This window comes from Globicephala melas, chromosome 3 (assembly GCF_963455315.2).
Source record: "Globicephala melas chromosome 3, mGloMel1.2, whole genome shotgun sequence".
In the NCBI taxonomy this organism is placed as follows: Eukaryota; Metazoa; Chordata; class Mammalia; order Artiodactyla; family Delphinidae; genus Globicephala; species Globicephala melas.
The window spans coordinates 117,104,076-117,123,966 of NC_083316.1; the positions used below are offsets into that span (position 1 = coordinate 117,104,076).

The 19,891-nt window shown below is 42.9% G+C and overlaps 1 protein-coding gene across 10 annotated transcripts in view; it reads left to right on the top strand.

The window, feature by feature from the left end:
* The window catches only part of LOC115849874 (protocadherin alpha-C2), a 171,868-nt gene that overhangs the window by 37,424 nt on the left and 114,553 nt on the right, over window positions 1-19,891 (top strand). For 2 of the 10 annotated variants that reach the window (XM_060296308.1, XM_060296313.1), the window contains exon 1: window positions 8,749-11,767. The exons of 4 other annotated variants lie outside the window; for them this stretch is intronic. In XM_060296308.1, coding sequence (XP_060152291.1) covers window positions 9,374-11,767 — 2,394 coding nt within the window. In that variant the 5' untranslated portion in view covers window positions 8,749-9,373. Of the gene's footprint in view, window positions 1-1,764; window positions 4,427-8,748; window positions 11,768-16,079; window positions 18,676-19,891 lie in introns of those variants that run through there. 4 more of the 10 variants (XM_060296310.1, XM_060296312.1, XM_060296309.1 and 1 more) reach the window with 4 other exon arrangements.

A 19,891-nucleotide genomic window follows, 5' to 3' on the forward strand; every position in this document is an offset into this window, starting at 1 on the left:
CCCTGAATTGGCAGGCGGATTCTTAACCACTGCGCCAGCACAGGCTTAGTTGCTCCGCGGAATGTGGAATCTTCCCGGACCAGGGCTTGAACTCGTGTACCCTGAATTGGCAGGCGGATTCTTAACCACTGCACCACCAGGGAAGCCCCACACAATAGTTTTTAAACACATACTTAAAAGTGACAAATAGACTATTGTTGTATAATCAATAAAGAGCGTCATTTGTATAAATAGTGATATCTAACAACCATAAAAATAGTATGCTTTCTTAGGAAATAGAGAAGAACCATAGGCATCACTCTTGAGTAAACATTTAGAAAATATTCTAGGATGGTCTCTAAGGACATGATGCTGTGTCAAGAATGATTGAATTAACAAGACCCAGCCCCTGGCTTCAAGAAGTTTATAGAAAAATAAAGATATCTGTCATACATAAATATAACCATCTTAGAGGCAGAATATTATAAGAGATACAAGAGATGTAAATCACTGTGATTGTATTGAACAGAAATATCCACCTATTTCCCTTGTTGAAGGAGTCCTTCAAGAGTTTTGACATTTTAGTGGTTTTTAAATGGAAAAGTTTCCTTTGGGAGAATATTGAGTATAACCGGTATTCTTGGCAACAGAGGAACTTAAGTAAAGTACACAGAAAACCCCAAATGTGCCTGGACACAGGGAAGTCTGTTTTGGTTAAAACATATAGTTCCCATAGGAAAGAGTATGAGATAAAGCAGGAAAAGTAATATGAGACAAATCTCTTGGGTAATTTGAGTACTTGACTAAGAAATTTTGACTCACCTCTCACATCATTTGACAGCTATCAAAAAGAGTAAATCCATAGGAATAAAAGGTGTTTTTCAGGAAGATGACTGCCAGGATTAAGAGAAGGATAAATGGAGTTGTGACAAGATGATGCAATAAGAAGCTATAGCAATAATTCAGGATAGCAGCATTATTTAAAACTCATTTAGGCAGATATTAAACTTGGAAAGCCATAGCATACAGACATTAATTATTTTATTTGCAGTTGGGAAGATGGATGTGAAACATTAAAAAAAACTTGCTCTGTTAAGTAGAACTAAAAAGGATAAAACACCCCAAGCTTGATTAAAGGACTGCTTTAATTAAAGGACAGTTGAGTACCAACATTTAGCTGATGAAATAATCTAAATCATGTTGGAGATTGTAAAAACAGGTGGATATTCATAAAACATGAGGCTTAGAAAGAATGAAAGGAAAAAAGATATAAGAACCATGAAATCCTGAAACAGAACATGTAAATTCTGATGAAAAGAGAAATTCAGAATACTTCGTCCTCGCAAAATGCACTTAATACAAATTCTTCCTTTTCAAAGATACCCCAAACCTTCCCTTATTGTACTTTCTTAAGACAAGTATATGAATTAGTTGCTAATATTTCTTGCTTCCTAAAAACAACATTTCTAAGTTTTTCTTCCACTAGATTCTTGAGATCCTGGGTCCCTAGAGAGACCAGGAGTTTCCTTAACAGAAATCTAAGAAAATGGAGCTTACTGGACTCTGAAGAGAGGATTTTAAAACTTAGGGTTGCTAACATAATTTTATTTGTCACTTGGATTGTTATCTTTATTTTAAAACTTTGTGGAAAAACATATTTTCAAGGCTTGAGAACTACAATTATGGTCACACTAAACATCCAGAAGTGAAATATCCTAAGAATGCCTTCAGCCAGCATGAGAAATGTTGTCCTACACTTTAACAAATATTTGTAGAAATTCAGAGATTGAAATAAAACTTTGCACCTTATTAATATAAAGTTGATTTTTGTAATTCGTACTTACTTTTTGGGCCACATGATGTCGCTCTTTACCATGAAATTCTCTTAATTCAAGACAAAACTAAGCCATCCCTTTTCACATCGGAAAGAGTCTCCACTATGTTTCAGTACCCGGAGGTTGAACAATGGCGAGCCTATCAGGATAATAAAGAAGGGATAAGAAGATTCCTCTAAGTTTTGCGACAAGTTACGCAGTTTAGAATAAAATACCAATAATTTGAAATGTACTCAAATCTAGGCGACTCGGGGAACAGGCATCTACTGCTATTTTTTATAATTCTCATAGCCTGGGAGACCGGGAGCGGCCAGGTCCACTACTGGGTCCCGGAGGAGGCCAAACACGGCACCTTCGTGGGCCGCATCGCCCAGGACCTGGGGCTGGAGCTGGCGGAGCTGGTGCCGCGTCTGTTCCGGGTGGCGTCCAAAGGCCGCGGGGACCTTCTGGAGGTAAATCTGCAGAATGGCATTTTGTTTGTGAATTCTCGGATCGACCGGGAGGAGCTGTGCGGGCGGAGCGCGGAGTGCAGCATCCACCTGGAGGTGATCGTGGACCGGCCGCTGCAGGTGTTCCACGTGGAGGTGGAGGTGAAGGACATTAACGACAATCCTCCCGTGTTCCCCGGAACACAAAGGAATCTGTTTATCGCGGAATCCAGGCCGCTTGACTCTTGGTTTCCACTAGAGGGCGCCTCCGATGCAGATATCGGGGAGAACGCTCTGTTGACTTACAGGCTGAGTTCCAATGAGTATTTCTCTCTGGACGTACCAACCACCGACCAACAGGTAAAGCCTCTGGGACTTGTATTACGAAAACCTTTAGACAGGGAAGAATCTCCGGAACTTCATTTAGTGCTCACGGCCACTGACAGAGGCAAACCTGAGCTGACTGGCACAGTTCAGTTAATCGTCAAAGTGCTGGACGCCAATGACAACGCCCCAGCTTTCGACAGAACACTCTATGCGGTGAAATTACCAGAAAACGTTCCCAATGCAACGTTTGTAATTAAACTTAACGCCTCAGATTTAGACGAAGGCTTGAATGGGGATATTATTTACTCATTCTCTAGTGACGTTTCTCCAGATATAAAATTTAAGTTCTACATAGACTCCCTAAGTGGGAAGATTATAGCAATAGGACATATAGATTTTGAAGAAAGTAAATCCTACAAAATTCCAGTAGAGGCGATCGATAAAGGCCTCCCACCCCTGGCTGGTCACTGTACAGTTCTTGTGGAAGTTTTGGACGCTAATGACAATGCTCCAGAGTTGACTGTCACTTCCCTGTCGCTTCCTATCTCAGAAGATGCTCAGCCCGGCACTGTTATCATCTTGATTAATGTGTCTGACCAAGATTCTGGTGCCAATGGGCAGGTGACCTGCTCATTAACGCCCCAGGTCCCCTTCAAACTGGTGTCCACCTTCAAGAATTACTATTCGCTGGTTCTGGACAGAGCCTTGGATCGCGAGACTGTGGCCAACTATGAGGTGGTGGTGACCGCGCGGGACGCGGGCTCGCCTTCCCTGTCGGTAACAGCCACCGTGACCGTGGAGGTGGCCGACGTGAACGACAACGCGCCCACGTTCGCGCACCCCGAGTACACGGTGTTCGTGAGGGAGAACAACCCGCCCGGCTGCCACATCTTCACGGTGTCGGCGCGGGACGCGGACGCGCAGGAGAACGCGCTGGTGTCCTACTCGCTGGTGGAGCGGCGGGTGGGCGAGCGAGCGCTGTCGAGCTACGTGTCGGTGCACGCGGAGAGCGGCAAGGTGTACGCGCTGCAGCCGCTGGACCACGAGGAGCTGGAGCTGCTGCAGTTCCAGGTGAGCGCGCGCGACGCGGGCGTGCCGCCTCTGGGCAGCAACGTGACGCTGCAGGTGTTTGTGCTGGACGAGAACGACAACGTGCCCGCGGTGCTGCTGCCTAGGCTGGGCAGCGGGGCGGGAGCGCTGAGTCAGCTGGTGGCTCGGTCGGTGGGCGCGGGCCACGTGGTGGCGAAGGTGCGCGCGGTGGACGCGGACTCGGGCTACAACGCGTGGCTGTCGTACGAGCTGCAGCCGGTGGCGGGTGGCGCGCACAGCCCGTTCCGCGTGGGGCTGTACACGGGCGAGATCAGCACGACGCGCACCCTGGACGAGGCGGACGCGCCGCGCCATCGCCTGCTGGTGCTGGTGAAGGACCACGGCGAGCCGGCGCTGACGGCCACGGCCACCGTGCTGCTGTCGCTGGAGGACAGCGGCCAGGCGCCCAAGGCCTCTTCGCGGGCGTCGACGGGCGCCGCTGGCGCGGAGGCCGCTCTGGTGGATGTGAACGTGTACCTGATCATCGCCATCTGTGCGGTGTCCAGCCTGTTGGTGCTCACGCTGCTGCTGTACGCGGCGCTGCGGTGCTCGGCGCCGCCCAGCCAGGGCGCGTGCGGGCCCGGGAAGCCCACGCTGGTGTGCTCCAGCGCGGTGGGGAGCTGGTCTTACTCGCAGCAGAGGCGGCAGCGGGTGTGCTCTGCGGAGGGGCCGCCCAAGGCAGATCTCATGGCCTTCAGCCCCAGCCTCCCTCCATTCTTAGGTTCAGAAAACGCGGGCAAACTGCAAGATGTTGATCATTGCACGGAGGTAGGTCCATTTAAACTGGTATTAAAATATTTAAGACGAAATTTTATAATTTATAGTATTTCACATTTATTTTCCTTTTTATAATATATAGCACGTTTTCACACTTCAGTATACAAACGTTACTGTGGTTTAAAAATATTTAAAATTAATCGTTTTTTCCCCCAGATTTATTGCGATATATTTGGTGAATAGCATTGAGTATGTTTAAGGTATAAAACGTGATGATTTGATACATGTGTATATGGCGAATTTAATCGCTGTTTCTCAGTGCCATCAGACATTAACCATTCTCCATGTGTTGGGTTTCTATTCAAATTCAAATTTTTCTTGGATAAATTTCTTCTTACTGAATATGATTTTATTCTTTGTAATACCTAACTTTCTGAACCCTAACAACAACCTGTTTATATACATTCCTCCAACCCTAACAACAACCTGTTTATATACATTCCTCCATATAGCATTTATTTTTCATTGTATGTAGTTTTAACCTTACTTCATATACTATGTTTCGAGAATATTTACATATTTTCTGGGGATTACTTTTACTTTAAGATCAGAGCCCATCCATTTTATTTTCTTCTCTCTCTTAGGGTCTGTTACTTAGGTATAGAGAAACAGATATTACTATATATACTACATGTATATAGTGTTTATTGGTATTTTAAGCAGTTTAGTAATAAAGTACAGAATAATAATTTCTCTTCAAAATTTGCATGTTTTCATTTTCTTACCAAATTTATTATAGACCAGATAAAAATAAAACCAAAAGTGAACAAATATTTAATATTCCTTTCAACAGAATATCAAATAGAACATTGTACTATTTCAAGATATGTGCTTTATTATCAGATACTTTTTTAGTCATGTCAATAACAACATTTTTGGAGGATCTATGTATAGTAACTAATTTCTTTTAATCTGATAAAAATCTTCGTACTTCTAATGATTAATATTGAGGAAAATACTATCAGCCCTTTGTAGATGAGTTGGAATATTATGGAAAAATATTTCACATTTAAACATATTTTATATATGACTTAGAAAAATAATTTGATTAGAAAAATTATTAATTCCATTCTTGCTGTTCAAATGGTTAATTTATAAATCTTTATTACACAGAATATGAAGGATGATTAGGACTCATTAATTCAAGTTAACATTTTTAGTTTTGTATAGTAAAACTTTGAGAGTCCAAGAATGTTTATTATTATTTTTTTAATCTTTTCATTTTTTTGTTCTTGTCTTTTTTAAATCTTTGCTTCTTGTAACTGTTTGACCTGGCTTGATGTTAGTTGGTCATAGATTTTGAGCATATTCCTTTGGAGAGAATGGTGAAACTTAATGGAATGGAATGAATGGTTTCTGGAACGCTCAATTCTTAATTTGTTATTAATATATTTCTTAATTTCTTTAACATTTATGACCAGCAATGTATGACATTTTATTTCCTTTGCTTACCTGTAAGTAACCTGAAACTAGTATTATTTTGTGGTTTATTTTATATTTCTCACAATACCTTCAGTGCCTAAATTTTATTTGGCTATTAAAAGCACATTACATGAAAGAAATAATTTTAATCCTTAATTTTAATGGCTGTGTTGTTTTTGTTTTTGTTTTTTTTTGCGGTACGCGGGCCTCTCACTGTTGTGGCCTCTCCCGTTGCAGAGCACAGGCTCCGCACGCGCAGGCTCAGAGGCCATGGCTCACAGGCCCAGCCGCTCCTCGGCATGTGGGATATTCCGGGACCGGGGCACGAACCCGTGTCCCCTCCATCCCCCTGCATCCCCCTGCATCGGCAGGCGGACTCTCAACCACTGCGCCACCAGGGAAGCCCCAATGGCTGTATATTTTTAAAATATGTTTATCTGTACTGTACTGTTTGAATCAAATGTGGAGTTTCTCCCTTGTGAAAATGATGGTACACTTAGATTTTCTATTCTGTCTATGCCTACTGATTCTTGGATATAACTTTAATTACTCAATTCTCCTAAATGTTTAATTGGTTTTTAAAAATTCCTTAATTAGAAATAAGACACTTAAAAATAAAAGAAACAAGACACTTTCCATCACCTACCATTTATTTGACACCTCTCATCATTTCGATAATTTTAGTTCTGTGTTCCTACAACTCTCTAATTGATATTCAAATTTCATTTTAGGGGTGTGCTTATCACAAAGATGGAGTCAAAATCTAATCTGTATTTTAACACTTTGCACTCTTCTATGTTAATGGTTTTATTTGTTTATTTTTAACTTTTTATTTTATATGGGTGTATATAGTTGATTAACAATTTTGTATTAGTTTCAGGTGAATGGTAATGATTTTAGCTATTAAATATTTCCTAAATTGAAAGGTACCAGAGGTCAGTTATTAAATACTGTGGATTCTGGAGCTTCCTGGATTAAAACTCCACCTCTTCCAGTTTTTTTCATATAGCCTTTGATAAAGCATTTATTTCAATTCCTTGGTTTCACATTCTACGCGTGATGAATATAAATTCTATTGCATAGAATTTTTGTATAGAATTTTTGTATCAAGTAAGTTAATATTTATAAAGTTGCTTATAAAACATCTGTCAAATACTATGTGCATAACAAAATTTAGTTATTATTCAAAAGAGTTCAAGGAGTTAATAACTGGAAAAAGAAAAACTAAAATGTTAGAAAGTCATTATGGCCTTCTATATTACTCTTATTTTATGTAAAAGTTATCTTTTGTGAAGTTATTTTCAGGTTAACCTACAATGTGTCAATATTTTGAATTCTTTGTGATAGAATTAAAAAACTCATCTAAAAGTCAGTTTCACCAGTTTTGGGAAGTCCAATTACCATTGTGGATGTGGAAAACCTTTTGGAATCTAGAAATTTAGTTAGATAAAGTCTTCTCAAGGAAAGTTTAGACTATCTTGTGTTGACAGTGATGTCTTTTTTCATACTTATAAGTTGCTTCAGATCATTTAGAGGTCTGAGTAGGTGTTTGAAATCTTTGTTCTTTTCCATTAATGGTGTTTTCCCTTCCTCAAAAATAAGTACACAGTATGTTTTGATGACGATTTAAAAGTTAGTAGTAGTTACTGCCTGTTAACCATGGAAGTAGACCATTTATATAGAAAGTGTTATAGAATAACTTTTAAAATATAGTCATCAGTCTTCATTAATCATTAGTAGGACCCTTAGGGGATTCCAAGACCATGTTAGCATGCCAGGGACCACTGAATTATCAAAACCCAGCCTCTGACATCAAAATGTTTGAGATAAAATAAATATATGGGTCATACAATGAAAGACAAGATACTATAACAGGCCCAAAAGCAAAGCTGGGGTTGAAAGAAAATCACTCCCTATTTGTCTTTCTGAAGGAACACTTGAAGAGGCATGGTGTTTTCAATGGTTTTTAAAAGGGTAAGTTACCCTGAGAGAATATTGAGAATAATGAATAATTCTGTGAAGGAGAAAATTAAGCAAACTTGAAGACACACAAAAGCCTCTATATGACTGGAAACACGGAATAGTCCACTGTGGTTAAAACATATGGTTCACATAGAATAAAGTCAGAAAAAGTAATATGAAAATATCTCTTGATTCTGAGTACTAGACTAAGTAACTTTGAGTAGTAGATTAAAGAATTTGGATTCTTCAGAAGTAAATTGGGAACTATCAAAAGATCTTGAGCAAAAAAATTCAACACCGTGTTTCAGAAGATTGGATGGAAAGACAATCTAGGAAGCTACTGCAATAATGAAGGATAGCAGCAATTAGTTAAAAACGTTTCTTAGGCAGGTAGCTGTAAGAATATGAAAGAAAAGATAGATATACAGGAGCATTAATGGTACCATAAACTGATAATTTTGCCTTTGCTCTTGAAAAGCACTAAAATCTAGATGTAATTAATCTACTTGCAGTTTAGAATGAGAGTAGTTCACAAATGAGCTTTCCTTGTTAAATAGATACTAAGAAGGAAAAATCCCAAGCATAACTTTAAAAACAGAAATTGTCCTAAGTACTAAGGATGAACAATAATGAAATTAAAATGTATGTATTATGAAAAGACATAATGTAAACTATATTGGGGATTGTAAAAAGATATTCATAAGTATTAAGGCTTGGAAAAATGCAACTATATAGATATAGGAATGCAACACATTTCTGAAAAGAAATCACATTAATTCTAATAAAAAGAAAAATATAGACTAGTTTCCCCCTACAAAATATATTAAAGCAAATTCTTACTTATATTAAAATATTTTACATATATTCAATTCATAAAATTACTTAAGAAAATACTTCAATTTGTTGCTCAGTTTTCTAGATTTATTTTTTTTCAGACATGAGCAAGTTTCTTTTTCATCAGTAGATTTCTGGTCTCCTAGAGACCCTAGGAACAGTGAGTCATCGAATTCTTCTAGGCAGAATCCTAAGTCTACGTATGTGGGAGATCCTGAATTACAGAACAAAAGAATTTTCCAGTTTAAAATCCCTGGTTGTTTAACTGATCATTTTAATTCTCACTTCATTTCTGTGATTATTTTTAAATTGTGTGGAGAGTTTAGTTTCCTCAGGTAACAGAAAGCCACAGTTTTGGTTTATACTAAACATTTAGCTGCACTTATTTCACATGAATGCTTCCAACAAGAGAAATGTCCTTCTCTATTTCATCAACGATTAAGAAAAAATTCAGAGAATGAAACAAAACTTTGCAAGATAATGGCGAAATGTTTATTCATAGAATATGTACTTACTTTTGGGGCCACGTGATGTCACTCTCGGCTGAGAAATTCTCTGATTCAAAGCCATCTTTTAGGCTTTGGAAAGACAGTCCGGTCTTTTATAGTCTCCTAGAGCAGAACAGTGACGAACACAGCAGGATGGGACTGAAGGAATCAGAAGATTTCCCCTAGTTTTGAAAAATTTTTCGCTAACTATAAAAAAGATCGAGTATTTGAAATGTTGTACTCAAGTCGAGGCGACCAAGGGGACCGGGATCTACTGCTACTGTTTATCATTCTCACAGCCTGGGAGACCGGGAGCAGCCAGGTCCACTACTCAGTCCAGGAGGAGGTCAAACACGGCACCTTCGTGGGCCACATCGCCCAGGACCTAAGGCTGGAGCTGGCGGAGCTTGTGCCCCGCTTGTTCCAGTTGGATTCCAAAGGCCGCGGGGACCTTCTGGAGGTAAATCTGCAGAATGGCGTTTTGTTTGTGAATTCTCGGATCGACCGGGAGGAGCTGTGCGGGCGGAGCGCGGAGTGCAGCATCCACCTGGAGGTGATCGTGGACCGGCCGCTGCAGGTGTTCCACGTGGAGGTGGAGGTGAAGGACATTAACGACAATCCTCCTGTGTTCCCCGGAACACAAAGGAATCTGTTTATCGCGGAATCCAGGCCGCTTGACTCTCGGTTTCCACTAGAGGGCGCCTCCGATGCAGATATCGGGGAGAACGCTCTGTTGACTTACAGGCTGAGTTCCAATGAGTATTTCTCTCTGGACGTACCAACCACCGACCAACAGGTAAAGCCTCTGGGACTTGTATTACGAAAACCTTTAGACAGGGAAGAATCTCCGGAACTTCATTTAGTGCTCACGGCCACTGACAGAGGCAAGCCTGAGCTGACTGGCACAGTTCAGTTACTCGTCAAAGTGCTGGACGCCAATGACAACGCCCCAGCTTTCGACAGAACACTCTATGCAGTGAAATTACCAGAAAACGTTCCCAATGCAACGTTCGTAATTAAACTTAACGCCTCAGATTTAGACGAAGGCTTGAATGGGGATATTATTTACTCATTCTCTAGTGACGTTTCTCCAGATATAAAATTTAAGTTCTACATAGACCCCCTAAGTGGGAAGATTATAGTAACAGGACATATAGATTTTGAAGAAAGTAAAGCCTACAAAATTCCAGTAGAGGCGATCGATAAAGGCCTCCCACCCCTGGCTGGTCACTGTACAGTTCTTGTGGAAGTTGTGGACACTAACGACTTTGCTCCAGAGTTGATTATCAAAACGCTCTGGCTCCCTGTCAAAGAGGACGCACAGCTGGGGACAATCATTGCCCTGATCAGCGTTATTGACCGAGACGAAGGTGCAAATGGACAGGTGACCTGTTCCGTGATGCCTCATGTCCCCTTCAAACTGGTGTCCACCTTCAAGAATTACTACTCGCTGGTGCTGGACAGCGCCCTGGATCGCGAGAGGGTGGCAAACTATGAAGTGGTGGTGACCGCGAGGGACGGGGGCTCGCCTTCGCTGTCGGCCACAGCCAGCGTGTCCGTGGAGGTGGCCGACGTGAACGACAACGCGCCCGCGTTCGCGCACCCCGAGTACACGGTGTTCGTGAAGGAGAACAACCCGCCCGGCTGCCACATCTTCACGGTGTCGGCTCGGGACGCGGACGCGCTGGAGAACGCGCTGGTGTCCTACTCGCTGGTGGAGCGGCGGGTGGGCGAGCGAGCGCTGTCGAGCTACGTGTCGGTGCACGCGGAGAGCGGCAAGGTGTACGCGCTGCAGCCGCTGGACCACGAGGAGCTGGAGCTGCTGCAGTTCCAGGTGAGCGCGCGCGACGCGGGCGTGCCGCCTCTGGGCAGCAACGTGACGCTGCAGGTGTTCGTGCTGGACGAGAACGATAACGCGCCCGCGCTGCTGCTGCCCGGGCCGGGCGGCGGGGCGGGCGCACTGAGCCAGCTGGTGGCTCAGTCGGTGGGCGCGGGCCACGTGGTGGCGAAGGTGCGCGCGGTGGACGCGGACTCGGGCTACAACGCGTGGCTGTCGTACGAGCTGCAGCCGGTGGCGGGTGGCGCGCACAGCCCGTTCCGCGTGGGGCTGTACACGGGCGAGATCAGCACGACGCGCGCCCTGGACGAGGCGGACGCGCCGCGCCATCGCCTGCTGGTGCTGGTGAAGGACCACGGCGAGCCGGCGCTGACGGCCACGGCCACCGTGCTGCTGTCGCTGGAGGACAGCGGCCAGGCGCCCAAGGCCTCTTCGCGGGCGTCGACGGGCGCCGCTGGCGCGGAGGCCGCTCTGGTGGATGTGAACGTGTACCTGATCATCGCCATCTGTGCGGTGTCCAGCCTGTTGGTGCTCACGCTGCTGCTGTACGCGGCGCTGCGGTGCTCGGCGCCGCCCAGCCAGGGCGCGTGCGGGCCCGGGAAGCCCACGCTGGTGTGCTCCAGCGCGGTGGGGAGCTGGTCTTACTCGCAGCAGAGGCGGCAGCGGGTGTGCTCTGCGGAGGGGCCGCCCAAGGCAGATCTCATGGCCTTCAGCCCCAGCCTACCTCCGTGTCCTGGATCTGTAGATGGAACTGGAGACCCACAAGCTTCTTTGGACTCCTCTGGGAAGGTGGGTTGCTCTAATATTTTGTTTTTTTATGTATGTATTCATTTAGTCTTGCAAAATATTTTAATTATCCTATAAGATACTTTAAATAATTTTTATCCAATTTTTTCTAGTTCTGCCAGTATGTTTAATTTTATTTCCGGAAAGTGAACCTTAACTTTGTAACTGACTTTTGCTTCGACTTCTAGTTGAGAATTATTACAAACCATACACTGAACAGACATTTATTAGAGCTGAATCCATTTTATTTAAAAACCTGTTGTGGGAGTCATATTGAATTCCTGATTAATTGCTGCCACCGACCTGAAAACTATTAGGTGAAAACAAATTTAGTCATTACACATTAACTGCAACACCACTCTATGAAATGATAATTTATTTCTAAAGTAAGCATGGTAGTTTAGTCTAATTATATTGTTTTTAAACAACCCCATAGCAGATAATATGCAGTCACTCTTACCTTGTCAACTTATAGTTTCCTACCTTTCTGGAGACACGGCGGTCAGCACTAGTTAGTGTCTGTAACTTCAATAAGCAACTTCCAATATACCTAGAAAACAGTTGCTTTACTTTAGGAATTTAATGTTGACAATAATTGTTTCAAATATAACTCTTATTCCCATTTGTTCAAAATATGTTTCTTTACATTGTCTGACAGTGTAGATCATAAGAAAATGTTGATTGAGAATCTTTTCTACGCATAGAAATTTTTTTGAAATTCATGTTTTATCTGATATTGAAGAAAATACTTCCTGAAAGGTACTTTCTTTCCTGAAGAAGACTTTCTCCTTTTATTGAAATTTTCTGTTAGTAATATAATGCTGGGGCATTAAAGATATACCCATATTTCATACTTTGAATTCTCTTGAAATTGTTGTCTGGAACTTGACCAGTTTACATGAGGATTTACTTTTTCTCTCAGTATTCCAAAAGACAGAAATCTGGAGATGAGATTGTGCACCTTTAAAGTCACTACAAGCTAAACTTACATTTCCTGGATTATGGTTTGCAAGTTTCAAATTGGTGGTTCTCCACACTCTATCTTTAGTCCAAGCATTCGTTTTGTTTTTCTAATTTATATCTTAAAAACTTCCTTTATTCTTACATTGCATTTTTGTAATGTGTTTTATATTTCTACTCAGGGGTTTTATTTTATTTTTTATCATGTCAGGTATTTTACAAGGCATTTCTTAATTGAAAATTCAACAGAGCAAGTCAGAGTGGACTTGAGAATAGAGCCACAATGTAACCGGGCACTTGCAAGTAAAAATCACTTAAATATTTCAGTACTTTGTTTCTCTCCAAACGACACATGTTTGGTTTATGCTACAAAGCAATCTATTTTTTCCCATTTTATTTCTTGCAAAACTTGAATATTCTCTGAACTCTTGTCATAAAACCTATGTCTGTTGGCACAACTCACCTTAAATCCAGACTTATACCTTCAAATATCTCTGTCCTTGTACTTTTTCAGGTTCCATATGCCACTTGTACTTGGGCCCAGGTATTTGATTATGTTATATGGATTAAGGGATGCTAGAAGTGTCATTTGCTTCCGCCCCAAAAAACTGCCACCGTTCCTCTAGTATCTTAGAACTAGTATTATTCATTAAGTACTTACTACATATTTTATAATTAAACATTTTACTCTTTATTATTGATGGCTGCATTGATATAATTGGTAATATAGTCCCTTATACTAATCTTTATTCTCTCCCAGAATATGGGCTATCATTGTATGCAAATTTTCAGAAGATCAGTGAACATCTTAGTAATGAATTTATCTTTTGGGTCATCAGGAAGCATGAGCACACTGGGATTCAGGAAATTCAGGATTAAAAACAGCTGGGAAGTCCAAAATAGAGAGGTGAGAGCTTGGAAGACACTTCATTGCTCAATTCAAGCCAGAATCATGAGACCAATAATGAAGCTCCCCTATGCCATTCTGTTAACTGTAGTTTCTAGATAGGGCTAACTAAGTTATGACTCGATCTCAGACACTTTTGAGAGTGAAAGGGGCACTATACAAATGTATACAAGACCACAGACAAACATAGAGCATATTTCAGACAAACTGGTTTTTATGGTCAGCCTATCCTCAGGCCTGACAATGCTAACTGCTTTAGCAATATCTGGGGTCCTTATTGAACATTCTGCTTCCCAGACACCACCTCAAGTTTCTGAAATAAGAGGTATTGGCAAATTTGCCTTTTAATAAGCATTCCAGGTGATTCTTATCCAACTGAAGTTTTAGAGGCTATAGCCCTACTGAGTTGCTTGGCAAAGCAAGTTCCTATTATTTGACAGGATATAATTTAACTACACTACTTTTCATTCATTATTGGAGATTTGTATTGGGGCATTTATGTTATTACCTGGTTAAAAATGCTCATTAACAGCAATGGAATTTAGTTTATATCATTGCCTTGTGTTGAGATGATTAATCAATGATAAACTTATTTTTAGACTCCAGATAGTAGCTTACACTGAACATTGCTATTGTGGGTGGATAGATTAACTCATTACATTTTAATTCATGCTGTATAAGAAAAGTAACCCTTAAAATCAGAATATGAATAGACTTTGACCCTAAAATCATTCTAAAGGAGTAGAGAAGTATAAAAACAGAAGTTAGAAGCACACATACATCGATGAATCAGGTGACCCTCATTCCTGTAAATTTTCTTATTTATTCTATAAATGTTCTATTTTTCAGAGTTCAAAATTATTGATTTCTTTAAAAAAATAATTAAAGTAAGAAATTAACCTTTGGATAAGACAAAACCTCCCATCAGTAAGTTTTCCTTTTTTTTTTTTTTTTTTTCGGTACGCGGGCCTCTCACTGTTGTGGCCTCTCCCGTTGCGGAGCACAGGCTCCGGACGCACAGGCTCAGCGGCCATGGCTCACGGGCCCAGCCGCTCCGGCGCATGTGGGATCTTCCCGGACTGGGGCAAGAACCTGTGTCCCCTGCATCGGCAGGTGGACTCTCAACTGCTGCGCCACCAGGGAAGCCCAGTTTTCCTTTTTTTTGAAAAAGAGAAACTTCAACTTTTATCAGTAGCATATAGTATAGTATATTGCCTGCACCGCGAGGCATACAGGATCTTAGTTCCCCGACCAGGGATTGAACCCGGACCCCCTTCACTGTAAGCGTGGAGTCTTAACCACTGGACCACCCAGGAAGTCCACCATAGATATATTAATGGAGAATTTCAGTTACTGAATATTTGATTCCAAGAATTTTGAGAGAGAGAAAGTATTTTTTACTGCAGGTGATGAAAAACTTTGACACTTATAAAATTATTAGATAATGCCAAAACTGTATATTTGGGGTATTTGAAAAACATAAATATAACAAAGATGAAATTAGTTGTCTCTGAAATTGGAAATCATAAATTTTTAATTATTTTGAATCAAAATTAAGATTCTTTTTGTCCATGTGAGATGTGTATAAAAAAGTGAAACTTCCCCTGTATAACCAATTTCTCAATAAAAGCACTTTTCTGTCTTCTTAAAGACAGGAACACCACTCAGCCTGTGCAGCAGCAATAAGTAAAGGCTTTATAGGGTGACGCCATTCTATAGGTAATCATTTTATCCAAAGAGCCAATTTTGGTCTTGAGCATTATGAAACTAACGTGGCTAAAGTGAGCCCTGAGAACAACTGCCATTTATGAAGCACTCACTCTCCTTGAGGTATTATACTAGGCACTTAATATATCATAGTTCATGCAACTACCATATTATTATTAATATGTTATGAATGTTATGAAAGTGAAAACCGAGACGGAGATAGGTTAAATTATTTTCCCCAAGTCACACACTAGCAAGTTGGAAACTAGGAATCAGAAGAGAGGAATTTCTGATGTTGAAGCCTGTGATCTCTCTACATTCTAGTGATGATTGGCATTTAGAAGTTGCAAATACCTCACAGAGAACTGATGCTTGAGATTAGTGTCTAAATAAGGTTTATTTAATATCAAAATAATGACAAGGAGAAGTGAATTAAGGTTTAGAAGTTGAAGAGACTTAAATTTGTTATCCAACAAAATGCTAGTACACTCAGTATTATACAAATATTAAGCGTGTTTTCAATTTCAGCTAAAGACAATCATGGTTAGGGAAGGAATTACTTCTCTGTGATTTTCCACTTAAGAAAAATGCGGCACTACGTATCGACAATGATTATTATTATATACAAAAGAAACGTAATGTGAGTCTTGGAAAGTCCATGGAGACCCAAATATATGAAAATAGAATGAAAAGATAGGAACAAGAGTTGTTAAACTCATGGAATTGTACTTACACATTAAGCCACCGGGTGTCGCTGTCTTCCACAAAATGGCTTTTCAGAACAAAGGCATGATCCTGTTTCTCAAGGACTAGGAAAGAGCTACATTCGGAGATCTCAGCCATTTCAATAAAATTGGATGCAAGAAATCGAATAGAAAAAATCGGAGCGGTGGGTGTGTTCTGGACGCCGAGTCACTGATTTGTAAAACAGGAGAAAGTTATGATGTTGGTCTACAGACCTATCAGGCAGAGAACCCAGCGCCTGCTTCTCTCGTTTCTGCTCATTGCAGCCTGGGAGACAGGGAGCAGCCAGGTCCATTACTCGCTCCCGGAGGAAGCCAAACACGGCACCTTCGTGGGCCGCATCGCCCAGGACCTGGGGCTGGAGCTGGCGGAGCTGGTGCCGCGCCTGTTCCGGGTGGCGTCCAAAGGCCGCGGGGACCTTCTGGAGGTAAATCTGCAGAATGGCATTTTGTTTGTGAATTCTCGGATCGACCGGGAGGAGCTGTGCGGGCGGAGCGCGGAGTGCAGCATCCACCTGGAGGTGATCGTGGACCGGCCGCTGCAGGTGTTCCATGTGGAGGTGGAGGTGAAGGACATTAATGACAACCCGCCGGTCTTCTCTGTCTCAGAACAAAAGCTCTCAATTTATGAATCTCGACCGCTTGACTCTCGATTTCCTCTAGAAGGGGCATCTGATGTGGATATCGGAGAGAACGCAGTGCTTACTTACAGACTCAGTCCAAATGACTTTTTCACTCTTGATATTATAAACAAAAAGGACAAAGGCAAATTTCCAGTGCTTGTTCTACGAAAACTGCTGGATCGTGAAGAAAATCCTCAGCTTCAGTTGTTATTAACGGCAACTGATGGAGGCAAACCCGAACTGACGGGATTTGTTACTCTGCTGATCCTGGTGTTAGACGCCAATGATAATGCACCTCTATTTGACCGATCCGTTTATGAAGTTAAGATGTATGAAAATTCAGCGAACCAAACGTTAGTCATCTGGCTAAATGCTTCTGATGTGGATGAAGGGATAAATAAGGAAATAATATATTCATTTAGCTCTTTGGTCCCACCCAGCACAAGAAGGAAATTTCTAATGAATGAAAGCACAGGAGAAATAAGAGTAAACGATGCTATTGACTTTGAGGATAGTAATACTTACGAAATTCATGTAGATGTTACAGATAAAGGAAACCCACCTATGGTTGGTCACTGCACTGTCCTAGTGGAAATCCTGGATGAAAACGATAATTCACCTGAGGTGGTTGTCACTTCTTTGGCTCTTCCGGTGCGAGAGGACGCTCAGGTGGGCACCGTCATCGCCTTAATCAGCGTGTCCGACCGTGACTCTGGCGCCAACGGGCAGGTGACCTGCACATTAACACCTCATGTCCCCTTCAAACTGGTGTCCACCTTCAAGAATTACTATTCGATGGTGCTGGACAGCGCCCTGGACCGCGAGACCTTGGAGAACTATGAGGTGGTGGTGACAGCGCGGGACGGGGGCTCGCCTTCCCTGTCGGCCACAGCCAGCGTGTCCGTGGAGGTGGCCGACGTGAACGACAACGCGCCCGCGTTCGCGCAGCCCGAGTACACGGTGTTCGTGAAGGAGAACAACCCGCCTGGCTGCCACATCTTCACGGTGTCGGCGCGGGACGCGGACGCGCAGGAGAACGCGCTGGTGTCCTACTCGCTGGTGGAGCGGCGGGTGGGCGAGCGAGCGCTGTCGAGCTACGTGTCGGTGCACGCGGAGAGCGGCAAGGTGTACGCGCTGCAGCCGCTGGACCACGAGGAGCTGGAGCTGCTGCAGTTCCAGGTGAGCGCGCACGACGCGGGCGTGCCGCCTCTGGGCAGCAACGTGACGCTGCAGGTGTTCGTGCTGGACGAGAACGACAACGTGCCCGCGCTGCTGCTGCCCGGGCCGGGCGGCGGGGCGGGCGCGCTGAGCCAGCTGGTGGCTCGGTCGGTGGGCGCGGGCCACGTGGTGGCGAAGGTGCGCGCGGTGGACGCGGACTCGGGCTACAACGCGTGGCTGTCGTACGAGCTGCAGCCGGTGGCGGGTGGCGCGCACAGCCCGTTCCGCGTGGGGCTGTACACGGGCGAGATCAGCACGACGCGCGCCCTGGACGAGGCGGACGCGCCGCGCCATCGCCTGCTGGTGCTGGTGAAGGACCACGGCGAGCCGGCGCTGACGGCCACGGCCACCGTGCTGCTGTCGCTGGAGGACAGCGGCCAGGCGCCCAAGGCCTCTTCGCGGGCGTCGACGGGCGCCGCTGGCGCGGAGGCCGCTCTGGTGGATGTGAACGTGTACCTGATCATCGCCATCTGCGCGGTGTCCAGCCTGTTGGTGCTCACGCTGCTGCTGTACACGGCGCTGCGGTGCTCGGCGCCACCCAGCGAGGGCGCGTGCGGGCCCGGGAAGCCCACGCTGGTGTACTCCAGCGCGGTGGGGAGCTGGTCTTACTCGCAGCAGAGGCGGCAGCGGGTGTGCTCTGGGGAGGGGCCGCCCAAGGCAGATCTCATGGCCTTCAGCCCCAGTCTTACGCCGTGTCCACTACCAGACGTAGAAGGGGAAGAACAGTCTACTGGAGGCAACCACTCTAGCAAGGTGGGTTATTGCTTTTCAATTTTTATAGTTTGCTTTGTGAATATTTTATTTCACCGCTTCCCCCCTCAAATATGTATCTTGGAATACCTTCATTCTTTGTCTAAATACCATGTATTTATATAATTCCTCAAATATTCCTTAGTAATTCCATTTGTAATATAGTTTATTCTAAAAGTTCACTTTATATTCTATATACAGTACCTTGTGCATCAACTTTTGCTCAATACTTCAATTTTTAATATATGCCATTTTTCTCAATTCATTTATATTTTCCAATATAAATATTTGATGTCAGTTGAAGGTTTTTATTTTTTCATAAACTATTTTTTATTTAAAAATATTTGTTAGATTAGTACTTTATAATTTTATTTAATTTTTAAATCTAAAAATTGAAATAACCTTGCTACAGTAACAAAAACCTGCTACGATCAATTTCCTTCACGATGAAAGTGTGGTTTTTGCTCCCTAAGTACAGAATGTGTAGTGCAACATAACATAATGCATACTGTAACTTCAGTGTTTACACTTCATTCTTTTTTTTTTTTTTTGGTGGTACGCGGGCCTCTCACTATTGTGGCCTCTCCCGTTGCGGAGCACAGGCTCCGGACGCGCAGGCTCAGCGACCATGGCTCACGGGCCCAGCCGCTCCGCGGCATGTGGGATCCTCCCAGACCGGGGCACGAACCCGTGTTCCCTGCATTGGCAGGCGGACTCTCAACCACTGCGCCACCAGGGAAGCCCTACACTTTATTCTTAATAGTAGATTATGTAGACTGGAAGATTACCATTTTAAAAAGTCCTAATCTATGGAATTAAATTAAGTGTTTTGAATTTTAAATGTTTTTTTGAATTTTTATTTCAGTTTTTTACTTTTTTTTTTTTTTTTTTACTGAGTTTAGTCGGATAATGTCTGCCACTGGCTCTGTTATTAACATAAATATTTTAAAAAACCTTTGTAGACAGTTTAATTCAATTCAGAATGACTGAAATTTTAGGATGAAACCATATATTTTCCCAAATCAAGGATTGCTTTTAACATTCTTGACAAAAAAAGGAGTTAGCCCATTTCTTTTAAAACTTCTTATTTTTATAAACATATTTAACACGCTCTTTATTAGATGGCATTAAAATGAGACTAATCATGAATATTCCTTTGCTCTTGGCAGCATAGTATTTGTGATACCTTGTTTCAAGGTGAGAGGGACTTCCCTAGTGG